Genomic DNA, 27,117 nt, shown 5'->3' with positions numbered 1-27,117 from the left:
CAGATGAGCTTCACCATCGTTTCCCCCCTCACTGCTCACAACTTGAACCAGTGCAATCTGAAGCACACTAACTTTCAGAGATGTAGAAGAACTGTTCTCATCCATGTTGAGTTTAATCCCCAACGTGAAAGTTTCTTTCACATTGAAGATTTTCTGCAGACCAATGATTAGTCTAATCAAGTCATTCAGTCACCAGAAAGATACTATTTTCCATGTTCATTTTATTGTAAAAATGGCAAAGGCCCATGATAACATCAGTTCCAATCTTTTTAGGAAAGAGATGTCCCGTTCCAAATATAGAAAATGGCAAAATAGTCTCTTCAGATGACTTGCGACTTGGAGAGGAAGTAATCCTTGGTTGCAATTATGGGTAAGTTAGAGATTATTTCTTGAAGCAACTTAGTTTTGTAAAATATGTTTAGAGAGAAATGACAATCATGTATTGTTTCAGGAAGTACAGATATTAAAAATCTGAACTGTGAATATGTACTATAAGTCTTCATATGCCTTCATTAAGATACAAATATCTCAAAAGCAGCTTAAACATCTTTTTTTGCTTTGATCAGTTTTACTGATCAAATTATTTAGAGGCCATATTAACCTATATCCATACATTTTTCTATGTTCCTATCCCCAGAGGATCTTTCCATGTATGGCTTCTTCATTCTTGGTAGTGAAATCACATGTGTAACATTATTATATCTACTTGGAAATGGGGAGCAGGAAAAGTAATTTATAGTGGCAGTAGAGGGGTGGGATATGAAGAGGGTGGGATTCAAATTGTTTAACAACTGGTTCTGTGGGTGTGGTTAGGTGGGTGTGGCCAGGTGACTGGGTGGACATGGCTTTTTTGCAGCAACTCCCCCCCATTTATTTGTGCCTTCTGGGCCTCAGGTTAACCTCCTGTGGGGTCTTTTTGCTCCCAAAAGCTTTCCCTGCGTCTCAGAAAGGAAAAAATGGAGCCGGGGGGGTGCACCCCCCCATACTCTGATTTGGGGCATTCTGGGCCTCAGGAAAGAAAAAAAAATGGAGCCGGGGGGCGTGTAGTACCCCCTCACACACTCCATTTGGGGGGCTTTCTGGGACTCAGGGAAGCCTCCTGGGGCATTTTTCCTCGCAGGAAGCTTCCCTGGGGCCCAGGAAGACAAAAAATAGAGTGGAGGTAGGGGGGTCTGCTCCCCCTCCATTTTTTGCCTTCCAGGGCTTCAGGGAATCATCCTGGACGAACCAGTAAGACAGCGAGGGGAATCCTGGCACAGCTGATCATAGGAACATGTGATTGGTGGGAGGGGGGGGAAAGAAATACCTTAATGACTGACTGGGCAGGGAAGAACACACTCAGTGATGTCAGGAACGCACACGATGTTGTACACGTGTGATAAGGCCTGACTGGGCAGGGAGGAGAGGGGAGGGTGGAGAGGGGCAGGCCCAGCCAGTGGCACGATTTTCCAGTTGTCTGAACTGCACAGAATCATAATGACCAGTTCTATAGAACCAGTCCAAACCAGTAGAATACCACCTCTGGATATGAAGCTTTGACATTGGTTTGAAGGTGAACATTTCTGGTATGTTCACCTTATCAGATTTTGGAATGTTTCTAGGGATTGTTAATAAGCAGACATGGAGTACTATACTGACTGGGTTCCTACATTTCTGTACGTCAAAATAAAATTGGTTTGGTTTGGACTAAGCCTGTTGAGTGAAAGAGAGCCATTGTGGCACAGTGGATAAAGTGCAGTATCTGCCCCAAACCTGAAGTTCAAGCCTGGCCTTTTAATTCAATTCAATTAAAATAATTTGATACATTAGCAGGTTTTAAGATTATTAAACAGAAGCCAAAGATGTTAATAAAAATATGAAGATGCAAAATCAAATAGAATTTATGAATAAAACAGTTTCCAAGATTGAGAAAAAGGTAGAATATTTGGGCGTAAATTTGACATATGTATGCTGTTTCAAAATCATTATGTTAAGACATGGAATGAAATTATAAAATATTTATTAAGGTGGCAAAAATTATAACTGTAATTGTTGTGAAGAAATTACAACTGAACAATCCATGGCTAAACCTCACATATTCTATATAATTTTAATAATTTATTTACCAAAAGGTAGTTTTTTTTCCCTTTTAGGTTCAGAATAATAGGTGGTTCTGTCCGTCAGTGTGTTCTGAAATCAGGCATAGTTGACTGGAATAGAGAGCTTCCAGTTTGCGAAAGTAAGATGATACTTTATTTTAAATTTATTAGGTTTCTTTTGGTGCTTTTACCTTTAACTTTCTAATAGCAAAAATTCAGTCTGCTCAGCTTTTAGCTGAATAATTTTGCTTATTTATAAGTATGTCTAAATGAAACATATCAACAGAACTTTTTCCTGCATTATCTGAATGATATTCATATCCAATGTCCCTAAACCAAGTGAAAAATATAAAATACTTACAAAAGCAGTAACATGAAGTGCAGCAATACTACAAAGTAGATCACATTTAGTAAGCAAACAATTCACTACAAGAGAGAACAATATTCCAGTTCCCAAGACCTCCAGGAACAGATTCATGGTTGAGGCTATTCTCATCTCTCAGGTGGGAGGGAATGCTGTTCCACAGAAGGCTGGCTTCAGATCTCATTGGTCAGGTGGTTATTGGAGTAGACATTTTTGAAGATGCTTCAGTTATCAGCTATTTAATGATGACAACCAGCAGTATGAATAAACCCATCACCACTGCAGCTCTCAAGGAACTGTTGTTATATAGACAAAATGAGATACACCCATAACTATTTGCATTTTTTTTTCATTTTTGACTACCTATACCTTCTCAGTGATTTTCAAAGACAGTGTTCTGCGAAAGCTCAACCAAGAGATTTTTAAGGCATTTATTAGTGATTGTGAGAAGAGCCAGAGAGATTAAAACTGACAAACAATATAACGCGGAATAGAATAGAATAGAATAGAATAGAATAGAATAGAATAGAATAGAATAGAATAGAATAGAATAGAATAGAATAGTTCTACTAACCACAGCTGTTATATACTCCTTGAGGAGCCATGAGTCAAGCAGTGTCCCCCAGATTATGAAGATTATAAAATATCCTGGACTAAATTACAACACCACCACCACCCCCGCAGGGGAATAGATGGCTTCCTAATGCAGTTACTTCATCTTGCTTAGATTAAACCTTTTCGTCATCTTCTGCTGTCCAGGCATCAGGATAGCAATATTACCTGTAGAGCCTCAATTCATAGTATAAAGTAAAGTTCAATATAGAAACTGATAATATTTGAGTAGCATTGATAAATGATTCCTTCCTCCCCCCCGCCCCTCCATCCCCATAGCTTCATTTTGTCATTAAATAACACCATCAAAGGCCTTTAGGCTTGATCTTCTTCTCTACTGGAACCAGTTTAAAGAATATAAGGTAGAATATCCTCAATATAGTTAGTTATATCCTTCCCCTCAGATTACAATGTTGCTGGATTGAAGAATAAGCCATGAAACGGGCTACTGCTCATGTTTCCTTAAATATGACTAGAACCGTGTGCAACTAGAGATTTTGCTTCATCAGCTCTTCCAAACTAATGGGTTCTGCTCACAGTAAAGCAAATGCAGGTATACCTTTTTAATGGTAAGGTTCATTGCACTAACTGTTCAAATTTGGTTACATGAGACTACATTAACAATGATATCCAGAATCCTGCTTTCTTCAGTTTTACAGGTAGTCCTTGCTTAACAACAGGTCACTTAGAGGCTTTTCAAAGTTACACAGATTCCACAAAAGCTACTTGGGCTATTTCAAAGTTACAGCTGCTGCAGCTTCCTCACATTCATCCTTACAATCTCCTATAGGAATTATGCGGTGCCCCTTGCCTCTCTCCCCTCCCCCAATCCCTCCCTGCTGGATCCCACAGCCCCTGGGCCCTCTCCCCACATGCCCATCAGCATTATGCACACCTTTGGAAGATCTCTGGCCCTGATGTTGGAGAAGGAGGGCAACTGTCTCTGGGTTGCATAGCTATCTCCTGAAAGTGGCCATCATTTTCAGCACTTACTTCAAAATAGGTACTTCGTTGAAAGGAATACGATTGTTGAGATTACTTTTCTCAAATGAAGTAAGAATTTTTGTTATATTCTGTCAAGAGATAGGTAATTGTTTCTAGAGGCAGAATGTAATTTTTCTAGTGTAGACTTGCATACGGAAGAGATCATAATGAGGAAGACCCACTTTGATAAAAAGAATGTTATCAAGAAATCTCATGCAGGAGATGGACAGCAGATATTTATTTGCATAGGAATGTTGTCTTGGGCACTAGAACAATGACTGGTTGATAGTAGAACGTATTTCAAAGATGTGTATTTACCTGATGGACTGAAGTAATTAATTCATGCAGCTAAACATCTATCCCACGATGTAGGTAATTTTCATCCAGATGCTTTACAATTCTAGCCTACTTGAATCAGGGTTGATTTTTTATCTCCAGGTATTCCTTGTGCTCGTCCTCCTGTAATTGCCAATGGAAGATTTGATCCCAGTCCTTCAGATGTATATGAGGTTGGCTGGATAGCAATCTATCGGTGTGATGCTGATTACTCCCTTATTGGAGTTTCTACTATTATATGTGTAGTTGCAGAAAATGGTATAGATGGAAAGTGGAATTTGCCTTCACCTGAATGCAAAAGTAATGGAATTTTATGTTCTTTTCTTTACTTTCAGACTGTAAAATTGTTTCCCTTTCCCCCCCATTTGTTAAGTATTTCTTTGTTGTAATCTGGTAAACTTGTCTGTTAAACATTAGGCTGCTGTGGATTACAAAGTAGGAATTATCCATCTGAAACTAGTTCTCACAGGGGAGTATTGAAAGAAATGCAAACATAGTTTGAATAATTTATTCTATTGCTTGTATTCCGTTTTGGTAATTATCCCTTTGAGCTCGATTAGCATTATTATATTATTTGTTAAGGAGTGTCAAACTCAATTTCATTGATGGCCACATCAGGGTTGTGTTTGACCTCAGGGAGCCAGGGTGGGCATGGTCAGAGTGAACGTGGCCAGCTTGACGTCACTCATGTCTGTGGTGCGTGTGGTGTCTGAGTGCTCTGCCTGTGAAAACAGTCTCCTGAGCTCCATTTTCTGCTGCCACGGTCTCCTGCAACCCTCTGCCAGCAAAAGCAGAGCTCGCATGCAGCCCTCCCAAACTCCATTTTCACTGGCAGAGGATTGCAGGAGGTTGTGGCAGTCAAAGCACCGCGGTCCAGTCCTTCCCTATTTTCAAGGTGGCCCCGCAGGACAGATCTTAATACCCTGTGGGCCAGATGCGGCCCCGGGGCCTTGAGTTTGACAGCCCTGTGTTAAGGGGACAATAAAAATAATTTAATTTTGTTTCCCTCTAGTACTAAGGTAAAACATTGGGCAATTTCTTATAATCTAACGAGATGATTTCCCATGCCAAGAGGATTATGTGCCTTAATCATAGAAAATAAATCTTACTTTAAACCCAAGTCATTTAAAAAATAATCAGGTTTCATATTACTTTAAAATCACTTGATAACTGCCTTCAATGACTTTTGGTTGCATCAGTGTTTTGTAGATTATTTATAACTACTATAGTTATAGCTCAAGTGTAAGTTTGTGAACTGACATGTTTTGTTCAGGTATTTGAAGCTGCAGGTAATTAGCTTTGTGACCATTTCATCTTGTTCCATGCAAATCCTGCAAACAAGGGGCAGCTGTATTAGATAGCTATTCTTTTTGGCCAAAGCTAAGCAAATAATGGCTTCCAGCCTTAAGATCCCTGGTTATGGCAGCAAAACATAATTACATCATGTGGTGGTGCCACTATATGCATGCATGCCACCATTATGTCCTTATTTCCTATTCTGTGACAGAAGTATATAACTTACAGCGTTTGTGTAATGATAATATCATGGCATACTTTTTCATTTCCCCTTCATGAAGCCAGCTGGTTTTTGATGCAATATTTGGTGCAAACTAAACATTGATTTCTTTTCTAGAGGTCAAGTGCCCTAGACCAAGCATCCCAAATGGAAATGTGACAAGTGTGTTTCAAGCTACATATACGTATCAGGATAATTTAGAGATTGAATGCAATCCTGGCTACACTTTGTTAGGATCTTCTTCAATTCAATGCAACGCTGATAGTCAATGGAAACCATCTCTTCCAGTGTGTGATAAGAGTAAGTAATGTTTTTTAAAACTTTGTTCAACATCAGTGTTGAAAACTTTAAAGTTGAGCATCCTGGGTCTGGAGAAAACTACATAAACATTTTCCCCTCTCTTTTTGTGTAGTCCCTACCACTTCCAAACCAACCAAACCCCCCACACCTGCTGTTCCTTCTACTCCCCCAATTCCCCCTAAGCCTGGCACTGTTTCACCAAAAGAAGATGGCACTGAAGGTGAGTCATCACATTACTGGATTGCTAATCACAACCCCTTTTCAGGGTTTAGATCGGTGGTGCAATTCAAATATTGTTGCCACTGGTTCGGTGGGTGTGGCTTGGTGGGCGTGCTTTGCATGTGTGCACACACTTTGTGTGCACTCATGCAACAAATGCGCACTTTGCACAGGCGCAGAAGCGTTTTAACTCGCCTCCTCCAATCCTGCACAATCCCGGTCACTTCAGCAACTGCCGCGCAGCACTATTCTGTGCCGCGCAAAGCAGCTGCACTTCAAATTCATTGGATAAAGGTGAGTATGGGAGCCTGGGCAGGTGGGTGGGCCAAAATCTGCTGCTCATCGCTCCTCCCGGTTCTCCAGAACCAGGCAGAACCAGTCGATTGTCACTACTGGTTCAGATGTTTGGTCTTGGAGGAAAGATCCTATAGCCACAACTGTGTTATCTTAACTGCTTTCCATCCTTTTCTTGTGCAGCTAATCTACAGAATGGCTTACAACTATGGAGTTGTGCGTACTTGAGGAATATGTTTCATTTCATTTAACAGACTATCATAGTATTTTCTTGCCTTTTGAAAGAAGAATGACATATGCTGAAGTCTCAGAAGAAACTGAGATATAAATCTCCCTTTTGCCCATGGAACAAATATGGACCCCCATGCAGCACTGAGTGTAAACAAAGTATCCTACAGAGTTACTGACTCCACTTGATTATCACCATGATAACAGTAACATCATGCATACTTTCTCATTTGCCCCTCATCAAGCCAGTTGGGTATTTAGTGCAAACTAAACATTTATTTCTTTTCCAGAGGTTAAGTGCCACAGACCAAGAATCCCAAATGGAAGAATAGCAAGTGTGTTTCAAGCTACATATACGTATCAGAATAAAATAATAATTGAATGCAATCCTGGCTACACTTTGTTAGGGTCTTCTTTAATTGAATGTGACGCTGATAGTCAGTGGAAACCGTGTGTTCCAAGGTGTGATAAGAGTAAGTAATTTTTCTTAAATTTTTGTTGAACACCAGAGTTGAAAATTTGAAAGATGCACAACCTGGGAGGGTGAAAAATGGGCCTCCCGGAAGTTCTGGAAGTCAGGAAATGGGCCCATTTTTGGCCTCTGGAGAGCCTCTGGAGCTCTCCAGGGGAGGCCATTTTCACCGTCCTGGAGGATCAAGGAAAGCCTCTGGAGCCTGGGGAGGGAGAAAAAGCCCACCCCACCATGGTGCAGGAGGCCCAGTAGGCCATGCCCACCATGGCCACGCCCATCCAGCAACTGGGCAGAGAACCGGTTGCTGAAATTTTTGAATACCACCCCTGTATTACACCATGTCATCATTTGTCCCAAAGGTACTTTTCAAAAGACAACTGGACTATCTTGATTTTTTTCTTGAAAACGTTCTGCTTCTTATCCAAGAAGCTTCTTCAGTTCCAAACCAAAAAAAAAGAAAAAAGAAAGAAAAGCAAGAAAAACAAGAAAGACCTTTTGAAAAGCATCTTTGGGACAACCATGTCCGAGATGATTGAGAATCTCCATAGAATCTCATTTATGTTACAAAAACAAAGCCAAAACCGAGAAGCCATTTGTGATGGCATATGATTCAATAAGTTGCAGATCCACTTTTAGCAGTAATAACATGCAACAATTGTTTGCTGTGTGACTTTATCAGTCTCCCACATCATTGTGGAGGAATTTTAGCCCACTGTTCTTTTCAATATTGCTTCGGTTCTTTGAGCTTTGTGGACTTTTGTTTATGCACAGCTCTTTTGAGATCCTGCCATAAATTTCAATTGGGTTGAGGTTTGGACTGACTGGCCCATTGTAAACCTTGGTTCTTTTTTTTTTTTTTGGCCATTCTGTTGGAAATTTGCTGATGTGCTTGGGATCAGCAACAATTGCTTTTCTAAGGTTATTGCTGATGCCATTACTCCTTGGCATTGTGTTAACACATACTTCAATACTAGAGACCCAGCAAACTTGTGAATTATCTTCCTCACTGTAGAATAATGGACTTTAAAGTATTTGGAAATGGCCTTATAACCCTTCCTAGATTGATGGGCAGCAACAATCGCTTCTCTAAGGTCATTGCTGATGTTTTTACTCTTTGGCATTGTGTTAACAGTTACCTCAATGTGGGAGACCAGGAAACTTGGAACTTTTTGCTTTTATAGAGGTAGTCACACTTGCTGATGATCAATTGATCAGGGGCACTTGATTAGCCATACCTGGTTGCTACTTAGCCTGTTCCGACATATTGAAGCAGTAAGGGTATACTTACTTTTTCACACATAGATTCTTCTCCCTTTTGGCTTTTTGCAAATAAATGATGACATGGTATGATATGTCATGTGTCGTTCATCTGACGTTGTATTTACCTACTTTTAAGAACTGCTAAGGACCAGGTGATTTTTAGTATGTTCTGATATGTAAAACAATAGTAGCTGAAGCAGGTATACTTTCTTTGTCGCATGACTATAACTATATTCAAAACATTATAATTCTCATTTAAGAAAGGAAGTTTTCCATTTTTGGAGTTTGTGAACAATTTTGAAAAATATTAGCAATATCTGTTAAAATGTTAGTAGTCAAAGAGAAACCTAGAAAAAATTTCTGATGAAAAACTTTTGGATGAGATACACTTTTGACTTTATCTGTGTAATATTTAGAAATATCCTTTTCATAGTATGCAACACAAAAATATTGTAGACTACAAATATTGAATGATATTTTTAGAGTCTCTGGGCAAGCCTACAGTCCGCCAATAGTATTTGAGTTTCTCAGATAACTACATTTAAATTTATTGCCAACAGTTTTTATGTACTATATATTTATAAATCCTTAATATGAGGGGCAGTGGCTAAGTGGCTTAATGATGCTGGAGATGGTCTCTGTTCCAGCAAATCCACCTCCAGCAGGGTGAGTTCCCATCACTTGCCTCAGCTTCTTCCCACTTAATTGTTCAAAAGCATGTTCTATGTGAGTAGTTAAATAGGTACCACTTTGGTGGGGAGACGAGTTGATGCTTCTTAGGTCTGAACTTTCCCAGTTCTGGTGCCCATTTGCAAGGCAGCTCTGGGGAAGGTGAGGGGGCTTGGATGCTGCTGCAAGAAGAGTTGCTTGTCTTTCTTTCTGGTACAAAGCCAGCTCGCTCTCCTTTGGCACACCTTGGGAAGCACGCAAGTGTTTCCTACAACAAAGCTGGTAAATTGGCAGCAAATCTACTATTTTGCTATAGCATTGTGGTCCCTGGCTAATATAACAATGCCATATGTTAACAACAATAAACAAAAACAACAACAATCCTGAATGTTTCCAGAGGTATGAATAGGTTAATAGCTGCTAAAAAACAATGCCTGTCTCTTAGTACATAAGATCCTGCTTCTTAAGCCCAAATTTTAAGAATGTTTCTCAAGTATAAGAAGAGCAGAAATTGGAGAAAGGCTAATATAAATCTTTCATTTTGGCAATGAAAGAAAAATAATTTTTAGGTACACCCAAGATTCAGGCTCAGCTAATTTGGCATATGACATTCATGATCTTATGTGGAATAAAAGACATTTCATTTATTTGTTTGTTTCTGATTTCAATTTGTATGGCTCCCCCAATTCAAAATGTCCACTGTTTATTTAGAGATGTGCTCTCTGTTGTTCTTTCAAGTGATCAATTATTATTTCCTTTTTTTAAAATAGAGAAGTCTCTTGAAGATCGGTTGGATATAATTGAAAAAAAACTGGATCTAATTCTTCATATCCTGCAACTAACCAGAGATAGATAAACGATTTGTTAATGATCATTGCCATGAAACCTTATTTCTTTGATATTCCCACAAAATATATGCTTTCTAGTTCTCAACATATGTGGTGAGATATTAAATCCAGGAGTGGTAATGAAGTTGGAGAAATGATCACACTTGATTAAAAAATTGTTAATATAGAAGACAAAATAAAATTAGTGCATTTACCAAATCAGTGACTCTAATATTGCTGCTAGATTCACAAATAATCCATTATGTTATCAATGTAGAGTTTACTAAAGAAAACTAGTGACAACTGTCCAACTCCTTTGACTAGGACTTGACCCTAAATCAGAAATCTTTATTGCTACTTGACCTAGCTTCTCACCTGGCTGGTCTTGACACAAGACTCAGAAGCACTGCTCAAGATCTTTAATAAGGCTACAAGGAAACTATGGAGAATAACTGATTGCCTGCTGCTAGTGAGAATGCACACATTACCTTTAATACCCACTGTAGTATAAATATCATTTTTCCTTTTGCCCTTCCATGAATAGATAATCTTTATTCAGTGTTTGGCAACTTTGAGATCAGGTAGTTATTACATCTTTACAAAATTGTCATCTCTGGCTTAAGAATAATTTATTATATATATTAAAAACCAAGGCTGCAAAAAGTCATGGACAGAGAGATAGGTAGCTTGAAATGAATCAAAATATCCAGCTGCCTAATTGTCATGGCAGAGTTGCAATAAGGAAGGAAGAAGAAAAGTATAATTGTTGAGGTGTGCAGGAAATGCAGCAACTCTCCTGAAAACAAATACAGCCAGTGTCCAAAAAGTGAAAGCTAAAAAAAGGGACGGTTAGCAAAGGATGCTAGGAATAACAATAACTATAATTTAGGTAAATTGGGGAGGGGAAGAGAAGGAAAAGAAAAAGAATTCCTACACGAACTGCTTACTTACAAGAAAAACGCTAACTGGAAACAAAAGGCAGTGGTTTGCTCTGTCAGTGCCATCTACATACTGGATCCAAACTTTGGGTTGTACCATGGGAGTGCTATAGATTCCAGGCGTTGATTACAGTCTCAGCTATGCATCCTGAAATCAATGATTCAATGGGTGTTCCTTTGATTTGTTGATACATTTGTCTATTAAACTGAAAGTTTATCAATTGTATTAAAAGTTGAAAAGATCCATGATTCTTTGTGTATTTGGTTAGGTCAGATGTGCTATGTATTGTGTCAGGTGTGTACACAGTACACCCAACCTAACCATATACACCAAGATTGAAATACCCAGAATCATAGACCCTATCCATTTTTTCCTGACTGCATATTTTCAATTTACTCTAAGATAAGCTGTATAAGAGCACCAACACAGATAAACAACCTAAGAGTAAACAACAGCCTGATCAAGAAACCACCAAGACAACTCCCATGAGCACTGACAGAGCAAGCCATTAGAGTATAATAAAATGTCTACAAGAAAACGAAAGTCAGAGGACATCAAGAACCCTACATGTGACTCTGTTTAATACATTATTTTACTCATTGTGATTCTCTTCTCCTAATACTAATAACAAAGTAACACCCTTTCCAAAAGAAGTCACATTATGGTAGACAATTGATACATTTTTTTAGCAACACTAGAAGATAGCTAAAAGAATAGAGTAGGTAATATAGTATTCTGAGTAAGGGACAATATTTCTGAGCAATGGATAATATTTTTAATCTCCTCTGCTTCTTGTTTTTTTAAATACTTGGTCTAGTTATGGTCTGCCAGTAGTTATGTTAAATATAATAACAATAATTTAGAAAGGCAAATTACACCAGAAGTCCATTTCCGTCTAGAGTCTATCAGTTGTAGGCATTCCATACCTGACTTACGTTCCAATGCATTCCATATTCAAAAGCAACCTTTACCTTGATGCCCATACATTTGAAAGACACCAGATTTGAGGAAAAGCACCATGTTAATTGTTCATACTAAATGGGTGACTGCAATCTTACTGCCTTCATCACCACCATGACCCAAATGTCAACCCTGGGCTACAGATATTCTCAGTACAGTCACAGGTTGTAATTAAATACATGTCATTATTATATAAATAGATTAACTAAAATGATTCCTTTATTCTAATGAAGTAGAGATGAAACCTTCATTCATGTTGTCAAAACTTGAATTATTCTGTCCAATCAGAGATGATATTCAGCAGGTTCTGACCATTTCTGGAGAACCAGTCGCGGAAATTTTGAGTAGTTTAGAGAACCAGCAAATACCACCTCTAACTGGCCCTACCCCCATCAATTCTCTGCCTCCTGAGTCCCAGCTGATCAGCTGGGTTTTCTTTTGTTGCCCTGCACAGGAGAACGGAGCTGGAAAGCAGGTTAGTGGGGTGGGGAGGGAATGGGATTTTGCAGTATCCTTCCCCTGCCATGCCCACCAAGCCACGCCTACGAAGCCACACCCATAGAACCGGTAGCAAAAAGAAATTCAATCCCACCACTAGTCCACATGCTGTTAGTCTTTATTCTTTCTTTAATGTTAAGGTATATCCACTTAAGTCAAGTATTCAGTGAGTAAATTATTGGGAGAATGGGGGCACATGCAGAGATAGATGCAATCAGCTGCTGGAAAAAAATCATCTGAAGCAGCTTCTGCTGAGAACTTCACATGTATGAAGTAGATCCCCAAACATACTGTCAGAACTGGAACACTTACATATGTGCTTTTGCAAGGTAAATCAGCTGACCGTTTATTTATTTATTAAATGTATATGGCACCCATCTTAGTCTAAAAGGCAACTTTGGACAGCTAACTGCTTCCAGAAGGTCTGGCTCTACTACGTACAGAGATTTCACTCATCTCCTTACTCAGAAGACTGAGAGAAAGAAAGATTGATCATAATTCCTTCATCCTGGTATTATTTTTGACTACTGAAACACAACTATAATTAACAAAAGTTTTTTTCATTAGCTTCTGAGGAGCTGTTTGATAAACCTACACTAATTTAAATTTAGTACAAACTTACATTTTAAAGCTGGATAGAATCTCAAAATCATTTTGGCCAACCCTTGAATTCATAAAAACTATGATTCAGGGCAATGAATTATATGCACAAATTAATATATTACATCTGCCAAGGAATTTTTTGGGGAAAAGATTCATTTAACAATTCCAATTTGATTTGCAGTAACTCCCTAAAATCTCAAAAATAAATATATCTTACATTGCATTGCACTGAAGATGTCAAGGACTGAACTTGGAACTATCTCATTTTCTGCACTGTATACAATGATGCATTCACAAAAGAAAATACCGGTAGCAATGTATGTATATATGTGGTAATTCACAAGAAGCAATGAAAAAGAGTGAAATGGCAAAGAGTTTTAATTTTAATCAAAAACATTTTCTATAGTTCTATGCTTATTAAAAACAGACATACAAGACCAAAAAAATACACATTCTATTGCCCCAATGCAACTGAAAATCAGATCTGAGAATACCTGTAGAAGCCTGTAATAAAATAAAATGATTTAAAGCTATTAAAACTATTCCCAAGTAAATGACGGAAGAAAGCCAATAAATAATGACTGGTTTGAATATAGCTCTTAAAGTTGTGGTTTCTTTGTAAAGATTGTTTATACAGCACTAAAAAGAGTTGTCCAATTGACTGGAAAGGTAATGTTTTTATTCTCTCTGGCGCATTTCTATTGCCCTTTAGTATTTAAGTTTTAGAAATTCCCAATCCTGAACATCTATTCTGTCTATAATACTTCTCTAAGATTGTTGAAATAAGGTATCCAGAAGTTTTGTGTGCATGTTTAGCTATGACCCAGCTTCTTTTCCAGTAGTAGCTTCAACTTATTCTTTATTTTATGTGATTTTTTTTAATTGAAGAATTTGAGATATTAATATCTTTCAGATAGTTAGAAAAACAACATACTGTAGGCAGGTAATTTCAATTGTTGTGGGTGAACAATCCAGTCTTTTTTCCAAAATTTTGAATATATGCACATATTAAAATCAAATTTGATCAGAAGCTTGAGTGAGGTGCCATTTCTTCCAGAAACCAAAAAGACAAATGTAGAAGAATGGATTTTAAATTTATGCTGTCCAGAAATCTGTGATGAAAAAATCCCCGGAATTATCTTGAGTAAAGTTATATATTTAATTTATGTATAACTCCAGAAAAAAATGGCTCTTAAAGTTCTTTTTCATTTGTAGCCACAAATATAACCTGGAAAATGCTTCTCATAAAGTGAACAGTTTTTCTCTGGTAAACAATAATATTGTAGAGCAGAAGACTTCAACCCCAAGTAATTAGAATATAAAAAAGAGTGGATAATGCTAAAGTCCTCTTTTAGAAAAGCAGGAAGTATACTATGACCTAAACTGCTAGGCATTTGGTTTAGATATCAGATACATATATCTCTAATATGTCCTTCCATAAAATAGTAAATGTTTTAAAGGGTATACATGATCATTGTTCCAAGGATTGGATAGAACATACAGTATAGCAAAGCCTTATTGAACAAATAATAATTGGATTTATATTCATCTGACCACCATGTTGAAAGATGTGGGATTGTTTTATCACACAAGCATGCTTCACAACACCTTACTTCAAACATAAAGTACATCTGAAGTAGAACATTGATTTATTGCAAAGGATTCACGTAACACAGAGAATTCCCCCACCTATCTATTCCCCCTATTGTGCCATTTTGGCTAGCCTGCAACCTAGATTATGGGGTAGCAAGCAGCCCCAGAACTATGTGGCTCTGTGACTGCTTGCCATGCTATAGCTTAGACACCTCTTGGGATACTATGCTCTGGGGCTGTAAGAAGCAAAACAAAGCTGCAGTCACCCCACCCCTCCCTCAGGTTTTAGGAATTGTTGACTAAGTTATTGGAAATATTCTTATATATACACAGTTGTCCATCACAAATGTGACTTGATTTGCTCCTAATCTTCCCTTGTATAAGAAGGCCTTTGCACATACAACCCTTTTAATTAAATGGTAATAACTCAGTTTCTTCAAAAGAGAAGTATATACACAAAGCATTTTGGTCCAGTGAATGAAAACTCTTCTTACACACAGGGGTGGGCTTCAAAAGGTTTAGCAACTGGTTATCTACCCGGTTGCTGGGTGGGCATGGCCATGGTGGGTGTGGCATAGTTAGCCTCCTGCATCATAGTGGTGGGGGGCGTTTGCACCCTCCCCAGGCTCCAGAGGCATTCCTTGAACCTCCAGGAGGCCCATTTTTTACCCTCCCTGAGCCTCCACATGGGCCCTGCACTTACCTGGGATCCAAACCAGGCTGCCTGGAGACTCCTGGGAGGGGCAGGGAAGGGTAGGCAGGTCCAGCCAGTTATTGCAACTACCAGTTCAGCAAACCAGATGTAAAATTAACATCTAGTTCACCTGAACCCGTGCGAACCAGTAGCCGCCCACTCCTGCCTACACACCTGCTTCCTCCTTCTGCTTTGGCCAGATTCATCCTTTCAGAATGTGGTATTTGACTGTCTGGTTCATAGTCACAGATTAGGATCCCATTTACTTAAATTTCTTTATTGGATAAAGTAAAATAAAAGATCAAATATTGGGAAGCAGAAAGATGGAGGCCTCCTCTGAAGCTTACTCCATAACCAGTGGTCTCTATCCAGGGGTGATTTTTTCAGTCACTTATTACATCTTCATTCCAAATCTGGATGATATAGAGATTTTGCCTAACCATAATGTGAACAAAGGATGGCAAGGAAAAAAATAAGTACATTGTGCTGGGTCATGATTTGTTTTAATTATAGTTTGTTTGACACCACTATAGTTTGTTTGGATATAGCTACACTATAAAGCATGATTTATAAACTGAGTTTATAGATTATACTGCACCAAAATCCAAATGATTTCTGAATCCATCTGATGCATAGCTTAGAATTGGGTAAAACACAAGGCACTATGCCACGAAATGCAAAATTCAAATCCACCAATTTTTCTGCAATCATTTGATATCTTTGCTTTTTAAGGGTGACATGGTAGTTGTATTGAATATCCAATAAATGGTCCATTAAAAGAATGCAATACCAGACGTGCTTCTGAATGCATGCAATTCTGGCATTTTTGTAAAAATTAAGTTTCATTTTACATTCTATTTCAGTTCTTCCCTCATAATACTGTTGGTGTAATTCTTCAGTCAAAAAGAATGCAGAAATCACAGGATTGCTTTGCAATTCAAAGCATTAGTATTCCAGAACTCAAACAGAATTGCCATATAGACCTAATATGTTGGGAAACTGAGCAACACATCAAAAATGGGATTTTTACTCTTCCAGGAAATGCTGCCTTCTATTTGGTTAGTTTTTCTTTGTCATGGAAGCAAATAGAAAATTTATAGCACTGTAATAAATTACAAATACAACAATTTAAGGGTGGGGACTTTAAGCACTATTTCTTTATACAGATTAGCTAGCAGTGGCTCACAAGAAGCAAACGAAAGGATTGAAACTACAAACATTATTCTTTTGTAAATGAAATTTCTCCATAGTTATTAAAAGTAGACATGTCAGAATATGGAAAATGCTTCCTATTAATCCACTAATCTAAAAAACACCACAAATCAGGTCTAAGAATACACAAAAAGTTGTCAATCTTGGAAGGAAACTATTTTCCATGATTAATGAGCAAACAGAAGACAAACTATTTCCTGGAGTTCACCTTGTATAATTTTTATCTGTGAAAAGAAGGTTTGGCCAAATAGATAAGAAATGTGGTTTCTCTTCCTCCAAGGGTGCACTGCCATTGTTTATCGGGAACTGCTTTGAATATATTGCTCTGTTGCCCTACGCTGATGTTCATTCTTCCAGCTGCTCTTGTGGAGAGTTCAGGTGCTCCTTTTTGCTTTTCAAATGATGTTTTTTCAACTTTGCCAGAGTAGCCTTCCAATGTGGGTTTGGCTGTTTCTGCCAACACTCTTTTGGCTGCCTGAGGTTCAAGGTAAGTGACAGTCTTTGAATACCTGCCAGAGGCTACCTTTTAAAAGCAGGGTCATGTTGCATGTTGAGGGGGGGTTACTTGCCCCTATAAAGACACATTATCTGATATTCTAATTATTATTTATGTTATTTGATTATTCTTTACGTTGGCACTTCCTGGTCGATATGGAAAAAGTCCCTCTGCCTGTAGGCAAGGGGCTGTCAGTCTGCTTTGATACTATTCCCCTGACACTGGATTTCTGACATTTACATCATGTGATTTTGGACAAGCTCACTCTCTCTGTCTCTGTTTCTTTCTGTCTGTCTGTCGCTCTCCAGAATCCTTGAATGTGTTATATAGTTGATTCTTATCTAGTATTTCTACATAGAAATAGATTTCAAGACTCTATTTTAAAAATAGAAGAGCATGAAAAGGAGTACGAGTCTTTTTATATATAATTATGTAGTTTATTTATTTATTTTGCTTTTATAATATCAGATAGCTACATTAATTCCAAAATAGGTTAAAAGAAGAAATAAAGGAAATACAAAAAATATTCAGCACCATCTAAATAAAATGTCAGGTACTATAAAATCCATCACATATGAGTAAACCAGATTATAATGTATTCTTTTTTATATATATAAAAGTTTTATTTAAGTTTTCACAAAACATACAAATACAAATAAAATATCTTTTTTTGAGAACAGCATGACCCCGGGTTATCACTTCTGCATACAGACATAAACTCAATACATATTTATCTTATACATTCTAATCCATACCTCATAACTATTTTCACAATTTTTTCAATAGCTTTTCCCTTTCTTTACTTCCTATAGCCTTATTTTAAATTATCTCATTCCTTTCTTAATTCAATTACATATCTTTTTCTAATTTTTAAAATCTTTCTAATCAATGTTTTTATACTTTCATCTGTCCTGTTTACAATTTTATATTATCTTTTCTCATAAAACAAATTTTTCCCTGTAATTATTAGACTGGAGTGTAACACCTTTGTATCTTTTTTCAAATCTTGTTTAAAAATTTAAATTACACCTTTACAGTTATAACATTCATTTTTAAACCTCTATTTTATAACACATACCTGTCTTCAATCAAATTCTGCTTGGTACATTCCCTTAAAAATACACACTAAATTCTTAAAAGAAAAAAGTATATATGTATATATATCTGTGTATATATGTATAACAATAGTAAATAGAATAATTATTCTATTCAAGTACAGCTCTGCCATTAATATTAATAACAATATTTTACATTTCTATTTCTTTTAACAAACATTACCTAGTAATATCAGTTATCTTTCACTTTAATCATCTATATTTCATATTTTACTTATTACTGTATTTAAATAAAAAACAAAACAATAGTTATTAACAGTAGTCAATAAAATTATTATTCTTATTCAAGTTCATCTTGTCAACTGATAAAAATCTTCCATGTTTCTTTTCAGTTTTTTTTAACTTTCTTTTTAAATCATTGAGAGCCTTATTCTCTTTACAGACAAATATTCCATTACACATCAATACAAATTTTTCCTATCACTTCCTGCCATCTAAACATATTTTCTAACCCTTTTCTATTTCTAATATAACAATGCTATCCCATGCACCCTTGCAGAATCCTCTCCTTAAGTTAAATTTTAACTATTGTCTCTGTGTCTTTTAAATAGGTTTATACCTTTAATTCTTGTAGGTTTTTCCTGTACCTTTATATCTTGTTTCTGTTGTTTGTAGCTTCTTTTCCTTTCCCTCTTCCCTCTCTTCTTCTCCTTCCCCTTTTTATTCCCTTTTCTATCTGATTCTCCCTTCTGTGATCCTCCCTTCTGCTTCCTGATATTATGATTGCTTTTCAAATTACAAATTATTATTTTTTGGTTGTTGCTTCAGTGCTTAAGTTTTTAATTCCCTTTCCCCACTTTCCCTTTTTCACCCTGCTTAAAGTTGCTTGGTCATTAAGGATGGCTTCTTCTTCATCCCGCCCTTCTTGTTCTGCCAGCGTTTCTTGTTATTTTTCATAGTTCAAAATCTCCATTTCTAAAAATTGAAATACGAAGCCAAAAGATCCTCTTCTCTCTTGTGCTTCTTCTTTTTGTTCTTTAAGTCCCATTTTTAACTCTTCAAGGAGTGATGCCATTTTTAAAAATTTTAAACAATCCCCAATTGATTTTATTTTGTTTCATTAGAATCCATCATCCAAAATTCCAGGAATCATCCAATAATCCCAAACTGTTTCTTGCTTCTTTTCTCACTTTCTCTTTCCAGGGGCTTTATTGTCTTGTAACAAAGTTTCAACTACAATGTATCTTTTGCAAGCCTTGTTAAAATTCCACTATCGATTTTTTTAAGTTCCAGGTGGTCTCCTCCATTTTCCAGATTCCACCCTCTTTTTTCCTCTTTCCCTCCGTTGCTTTCTTTCTTTTATTAAAGAAAGTTTTTAAATTATCCAAGAATCTTTATCCCTTTGACACTTTATTTTCAGCTAGAAATAGCCTATTAATGTCAAAGTGGATTAGTATCAATTTCTTATTCGAATCTCTTCTTCTTAATGTTCCAAGTCAATTAAAACTGTCAATGTGAGAGGAAAAAAAGTCAATTCCGTTTCCTTTCCCTTTCTTTTTTACCGCTTAAGATCTTTTTTAGGAATAGTATTAGTCTTTAAAGTTCAGGTTCCAGGTACGTTAAATAGATGTTCTCCACTCAACCCGGTCAGTCAAGCTTTCTCCTTTAAACTTCCTCCTGCACAATCTTGTCTGGTCGGGTTCTTTTTTGAGGTGGCCGTTTCTGACCACCGCTGCAACTGCCTTTGGGAAAGGGAGTAATGGCCAGCCGAGGAGGAGAGATGTGGCTCTCCTCAACCCAGCTGACGGCTCCCCCTTCTTCGCCACCTCTACGGGGTGGCCTCAGCCCTGAATCCAGGTAGCTCGGGTGCTCCAGTGGCGGGCATGGATCAAACCACACACGATCATGGATTTCGGGCCTTCGCCGAAGAAGTCCAAAACCAGAAGTCCAGATTATAATGTATTCTTATTATTAAGATAAAGCATAAACTCTCACCAAGTTTGATAAAATTATGGTTCCTATTTCTGAAATTCCCTTAATTGACTTCAACTGTGATTTGTGAGTCAATCCAAGACAATTGTAGAGGTTTTACTCATCCACAACGTAGTTGTTATATTATCTGAAGTTTTCCAGTGTTTCACATTTTTTGGCTGCTATAATTAAACAGATAATCAATTATGTATTCTTAAGTGTACAATCTGGTCTGTAAGTAAGTGTAATAAATCTAACTCTGGAGATCATTCAAATTTAATTTAATTTAATTTAACTTAATAATTGATGGTAATTATCTCTTGAAAAATTGCTGAAAGGTATCATTTTATCACATGACTATCACAACCGAAAGACTGACCCCTTTTTTTTGAACAACCTCTCCAGCATTTGAAAGAATAATGCTGATGTATAGCTACCAACCTAACAGGAGTCAAATATAGGTAGTCCTTGACTTACAACCACAATTGAGCGCACAATTTATGTTGCTAAGTGAAACATTTGTTAAGTGAGCTTTGCCCCATTTTACAACCTTTCTTGCCACCATAGTTAAATAAATCATTACAGTTGTTCAGTTAATAACATGGTTGTTAAGTGACTCTGGCTTCCCCATTGACTTTTCTTGTCATATGAAATCACATGATTTCACATGACTCTGGAATCATCATAAATATGAACCAGTTGTCAAGGATCTGAATTTTGATACATGACCAAAGGGATGCGGCAACATTTGTAAGTTTGAAAAACTGTCATAAGTCACTTTTTTCAGTGCTGTTGTAACTTTGAACAGTCACTAAATAAATTGTTGTAAGTTGAGCGCTATTGGTACTAACAATGTATAATCTTTCACTGCATTTCTCACATTGAAACTGAAGGGAATCTTTCCAAGGTTAGTAAAATGAAGACACAGATTGTTGGGGACCAGAGGTGGTATTCAGCAGGTTCTGCCCAGTTCTGGATAAACGGTAGCAGAAATTTTGCATAGTTCAGAGAACCGGCAAACACCACCCCTGATTGGAGATTTTACAGTATCTTTCCCCTGCCACGCCCACCAAGCCACGCCCACAGAACTGGTAGTAAAATAAATTGAATCCCACCACTGTTGGGACAATATATGCTGACCCTATAAACTGCTCAGAGAGTGCTCTAAAGCACTATGGGGTGATACATAGGTAGTCCTCAATTTACAACAGTTTGTTTAGTGACTGTTCGAAGTTACAATGGGACTGAAAAAAAGTGACTCATAATTTTTTTTCATACTGTTGACCATTTCAGCATCCTGTGATCAAAATTCAGATGCTTGGTGCATATGGTTGGAAAAAATGACAAAGAAACATATAGATTTAAAGCCAGAGATTTTTTTTATTGGGAATCTTACCTGATACATACAATAAAAATTTGAAATATTTGATTGTAAATGTATTAACAGCGGCTAGGATTGTATTTGCTAAAAATTGGAAGAATGAGAAAATACCATCACAGGAAGAAATTATTAAGAAAATATTGGAATGTGCTGAAATGAGTAGATTGACATTTGAAATTAGAGAACAAGAAGATAAACAATTCTATGAAGTTTGGGATCTTTTTTATCAATGGCTAGATAATAAAATATAATAATCTACTAGAATATTTAGAACCTTAGGAATCAATGAATACATATTTCTTTTTTTTATTTGATACTATTTTTATAAAATTCTATTAAGATAGACTTGGTATGACTTTATGATTTGTTATAAAATAAATTAAGTAAACTATAGTTATCTCGTTAAAGTATGAACTAACAAAATTATAGTCAAATGATTGTTTAATAATGATATTAGGTTATATAATTGTTGATTGATAATATGAGCTATTATGTAATATAACTACAATGGAGACTATGAAATGGATGCACAAAAAAATGTGGTAAACCAACCGATACACTGTCTGTAAACTCATGAAGGAAAGGATGATGTTTTTATGTTTTATGTGTTTTTGTTTGTTGTTAAAATTAATAAAACTGTTTTCAAAAAAAAAAAAATCAGATGCTTGGCAACTGACTCACATTTATGACAGTTGCAGTGAGCTGGAGTCATGTGGTCATCTTTTGCGATCTTCTGACAAGCAAAGTCAGAAGCCAGATTCACTTCCTTGGGAAAATTTTAGTTTATTCAAAGAAGGTTAAAATACAAAATACCAAAGTATTTTAAAAAGGACAAAAGAATCAAAAACACAAAAAATACATTAAAAAGTGTCTTAAAAAAAGAAAAGAAAAGAAGACTACTACATATATACATAATGTCTTTCCTAGTCAAATGCTGATTAATATAATACAGCAATGCTAGTTTCCTATCCCTTGCAAAAGAGGCCAATTTTTAAAAAAACTATTAAACTACTAAATCTATTTAAAAATTGTTAGCCTGTCATCTATACACTTTGTTAATAATAAAATAGTTAACAGAAAAAAAAAACAATTATAATGAACAATAAAAATTGTGAACAATAAGAGCATGACAAAACTGTAATTCTAAAAACCTCTGTTAACAAACTGTTATTGTAATCAACTCATAGAAAATTTACCACAGCTTCAATCCCAAATCATCCCAAATATTAACCCTAATTGGTCCCCAAAATATCTATGTTTGTTTCTTTCTGTCATCTGTCAATTGCTGATTAATTGAATACAATAAGTCTAATCTCCAAAGCCAATCTATCTTCCCCCCAAAAAAACAGATAAAAGCATTCCTCAATAAGATGTATTAAATCCATTTACCACTCTTCTTCAAACTCCTTAAAAAAATCCATGAGCCATTTGTCCACCTAGAGAGTGCTCTGCTATTATACAAAAGCACAGTGTTAAGCTTTTGAAAGGTATGGAGTCAGCTTTATTATTTCTTATATTTTTTCCTGGCCAGTTTACAGCTAGGAAATCACATTTCTTCTTAAGGTTTTCCACTATCTGTGTTGTTTCTGTGTCTATATTTCTTCCCAATGAATCTGCTACTTTGAAAAAAAAATTTTCTTGTAGGTTTAAAGTATTTAATGTTTGTTTGTTTTGCATGGTCTTTATAAGTTCATCAAACCTTTTAGAAAAAAATAAGTTAAAGATTGCATGTTGCTAGCCTGGGGAGGAGAGGTGGGAGGTGGTGGAAAGGCTTAGCTTGCAGGCTGCCCTGTCTGGTGGAAGCGGCGGAGGTGCACTAGAAAGCAAAACCTTCCCAAGACATGCAATGGAAGGGGTGGGTGGTCTGGTGTTAGGGCCTCTTCCCTGGAGGAGAACAAGAGAGCACACAGCGCCCGCCCAGCCTCTGCCACTCCAGCCAGCCGGGCTTGCATGCAGGATGTGGGTGGGTGCAGCTGCGGCTCTCCAAGGTGTATGGCTCAGTTCAGTTCGGCTCTACGTGGTCAGCCCGGACCTAGAACCTAGCCTCTCTCTGCAGCCTCGTTCTTCTGACTGAGCCCTGCGCTTGCTTGCTTGCTTGCTTGTTTTCTAAATGATCATTCCCTCTGCCTCCACCAGTCTGGGCTGCTTCTGCATGCCTTCCTCCTCCTGGGCGGAGCGTAAAGATGGGTGGAGCGCTTCCCAGAAGTTGGGAGTCTCTGAGTGTGTGCAGAGAACCTCCCCTTGCTTGGCCCAATGGAAATGGACCTTGGGTCGCAGCAAAGAGGGTGAAGTCGGCCGCATCGCTGCCCCAGGGAGGTTGGCATTGCAAAATTGGATGCCAAAAAAAGAACTGGGGCAGGGGGCTGGAGAAGGGACAGAGGGACAGCTGCATTAAGGAGCAGGAAGATCTTAGCCATGGTTTATTGACTAAGCCAGAATCAAACAGCATGCTAAACTCTAAGCAGAATGGTTAGGTTGATATATTCAGCCCGTGTTTCTCAACCTTGGCAACTTGTGTGGACTTCAATTCCCACTCTGGCTTTGCTCTACTTTCCCAAAGTGCCACCGCTGTTGCATTCTGTCTGTCTGTCTGTCTGTTTATACATACATACATACATACATACATACATACATACATACATACATTCATACATACATCCATGCATCCATACATACATCCAAAAGGTCTGCCTGCCTGTCTGCCTGCCTTCCTGACTACCTACCTACCTGCCTGCCTGTCTTTCTGTCTACTTACCTACCTACTTACCTACCTACCTACTTATCTACCAATATAGATCTATCTATCTATCTATCTATCTATCTATCTATCTATCTATCTATCTATCTATCTATCTATCTATCTTTCTATCCATCCATCCATCCATCCATCTATCCATCTATCCATAAATCTATTCAAAAGGTCTGCCTGCCTGCCTGCCTGCCTGCCTGCCTGTCTTTCTGTCTACCTACCTACATACCTATCTACAATATAGAACTATCTATCTACCTACTTACCTACCTATCCATACATTCATCCAAAAGATCTGCCTGCCTGCCTGCATGCCTATCTGCCTACGTACCTACCTACCAATTTATCTGCCTGCCTACCTACTTACCTGTCTCTCTCTTTCTCTCTCTCTCTCTCTCTATCCATCCATCCACCCATCCATCCATATTGATGCGCCAGTCCCACAGGCAGATCGGGAAAGTAGAGCAAAGCCAGTCTGGGAGGGAGGGGGGAGAGAGAGATAGAGAGAGAGACCTGATTCATCAGATTGAAATGAGGCCTAATTTAGACTGAGGCCCTTTTCCACATTGAAACATCTTTACCAGAACATTAAAAAATCTTTGGCTTCTATTATAGGTTTTGTGGACGAAACATGGTCAAGACTATCAGGAAGCTCTCACATTTTGTTGAGGCTTTAAACAAGATCCATTGGACCAGATCTCCACCCTAAAAATGACTTTTCCCCAATGTATTACAGTGCCAATTCTGAAGAAGGCAAAACCAAAATGTACTGGTAAATTACAAGGAGAACACACACAAACACACACACACACACTCCCTTTTAATCCTGCTGGAGCAGGTGATTGGACTATGATATCTCATTATCTTTCTCCTCCATCCCTCCCTCTTCTTTATTTCTTTTTCTTTCTGTCCCTTCCTTCCATCCCCCCTTTATTTGTCCCTTTTTCTTTCTTTCCCCTTTCTCTTTCTTTGCTTCCATCTCTCTTTTCTCTCTCTATCTTTCCCTCTCTCAGGTTCACCCCATTGACTTCACTTGCTTGGGCAGGTCCCTCCAGGACAGTGGGCTCCATGGGGTGGACCTGTGAGGCCGGCACCTAGAACATGGCAGTGGCAGCATGTTTGAAAAGTAGAACAAAGCCAGAGGTCACTATTTTTTGCTGCAAAGAATCACAAAAGCTTCTGGGTTTTGCACAAGAAAGGACACACATGTCAATGCAATTGAGCAACATAAAATAAAGAGATACAAATAAATCAACAAGAATCGGCAAAGCATCTTTGATTAGTTTTGATTCACTACTAGAATCTAATCAGAGATGTTTTGCCGATTACATCTTTGCAGGTTACATCTTTTTTGACAGACCTAAATCAAATTCATGCCCACCTTATATACCCTTCATATCTTATTAACCATTTTGTATTTTCTATATAACTTCTCCCATCTTTTCACTCTCTTAATTATATTTTATTTATTTCATCTTATTTCAAAGTCATTATACTTTTATCTTTTGACTGTTCTTTACCAAACATCTATTTATCTCTTCTCTTTAACAAAAAATTTCCCCTGTAATCACTTTTGAAGTATGACGCCTTCTCCTAAAATAAAGCTTAAAATAATACATAATTTCCATCCTGATTCTGCTTAGTATATTCTACATATTAAATCTTAAAATAAAAGAATAGTAAACTTATAGTATAGTTAAATGTATAATTTCTATTCTAATTCTAATTCTGATAAGTACATTGTTTTAGAATAAAAAAATAAAATACTAAGGTTATAATAACAATAAAACAGTAACAAATTAAACTTTAACTAAGCATTAATCATTTAGCACATTCTCCTAATATTTTATTAAATATCAACGTCTATCATTATTAAACATTAATATTTTATTAAATATTCCAATAAACTATTTCAAATGCAAATACTACAATACTATCTTATGCACTCTTGCAGAATCTTCTTTAATTATACACTAACCATCATCCTTCGTCTCTAAAAAAAACTTTCTTTTTAAAATCTTGTTCTAGCCTGTGGCTTTTTTTTTCTTTTTCCCTCCCTTTCTTCTCCAATCTGGTCTTTTTGCCCCCTCCTCTCCTCTCCCCCCTTTTAAGTTTCCCTCTCTGTTGTAATTCTCTTTTCAATTGCTTTCTAATATTGTACCCTCTTTTCACCCTATTTTTCATTTTCTTGGTTGTTTTATTAAATCTTAAATTCTCATTTTTCCTTCCTCTCTTCCCATTTTCTTTCTTAGTCAAACTTTTTAGTCCATTAAAGATGACTTTTTCCTTTTCTTCTTCTTCTTCTCCTTCTCCTTCCTCCGGTATTTGCTAGTACGTAGAAACCGCCATTTCTAAAAAATGGAAGGCAGCTCCCAAGGAATCCTTGCCACTTTGTTGTCTTTCTTTTAATTTTTCATATTCCATTTTCAGTTCATCAACAGATGGTACCATTATAGGTTTTTAAAAACAACCCAGATGCTTTCAATCTTAAAGTAATTTCCAAATGTCAGAGTTATCAAACAATCCAAACAAACAAAAATTATTTCCTCGTCTTCTCTTTACAGTTTTTCCTCCAGAGGCAAAATCCCAAATGTATTTTAAAAGCCGTATTACCATTAATTAATGGTCTTGTAATCTTCAAGGCGTCTCCTCCAACAAAGTTTTTAAAAAACTTTTTTTTTAGTCCTCTCCTTCCCACTTATAACAAAGAGCTTATTTTTACCTTTAAAAAGCAGGTTTTTCTATGCTCCTTTGCTTTCTTCGTAAGGAGGGGGAGTGAGCTTTCCTTCAGCACTTTCGCCGATGTA

The 27,117-nt window shown here is 37.1% G+C and overlaps 1 protein-coding gene across 1 annotated transcript in view; it reads left to right on the top strand.

Annotated features, from left to right (window-relative positions):
• LOC113446113 (complement receptor type 1-like) overlaps positions 1-27,117 on the top strand; it is a 164,413-nt gene that overhangs the window by 16,899 nt on the left and 120,397 nt on the right. The window contains exons 5-11 of the mRNA XM_087930360.1: positions 274-370; positions 2,133-2,218; positions 4,477-4,674; positions 6,008-6,190; positions 6,303-6,410; positions 7,222-7,404; positions 17,002-17,145. Coding sequence (XP_087786486.1) covers positions 274-370; positions 2,133-2,218; positions 4,477-4,674; positions 6,008-6,190; positions 6,303-6,410; positions 7,222-7,404; positions 17,002-17,145 — 999 coding nt within the window. The remainder of the gene's footprint in view (positions 1-273; positions 371-2,132; positions 2,219-4,476; positions 4,675-6,007; positions 6,191-6,302; positions 6,411-7,221; positions 7,405-17,001; positions 17,146-27,117) is intronic.

Source organism: Pseudonaja textilis, chromosome 3 (genome assembly GCF_049901715.1).
Source record: "Pseudonaja textilis isolate UNSWEBS1 chromosome 3, rPseTex1.2, whole genome shotgun sequence".
Lineage (NCBI taxonomy): Eukaryota > Metazoa > Chordata > Lepidosauria > Squamata > Elapidae > Pseudonaja > Pseudonaja textilis.
The sequence above is the reverse complement of the archived record's forward strand: the minus strand, read 5'-3'. Positions and strand labels throughout refer to the sequence as shown.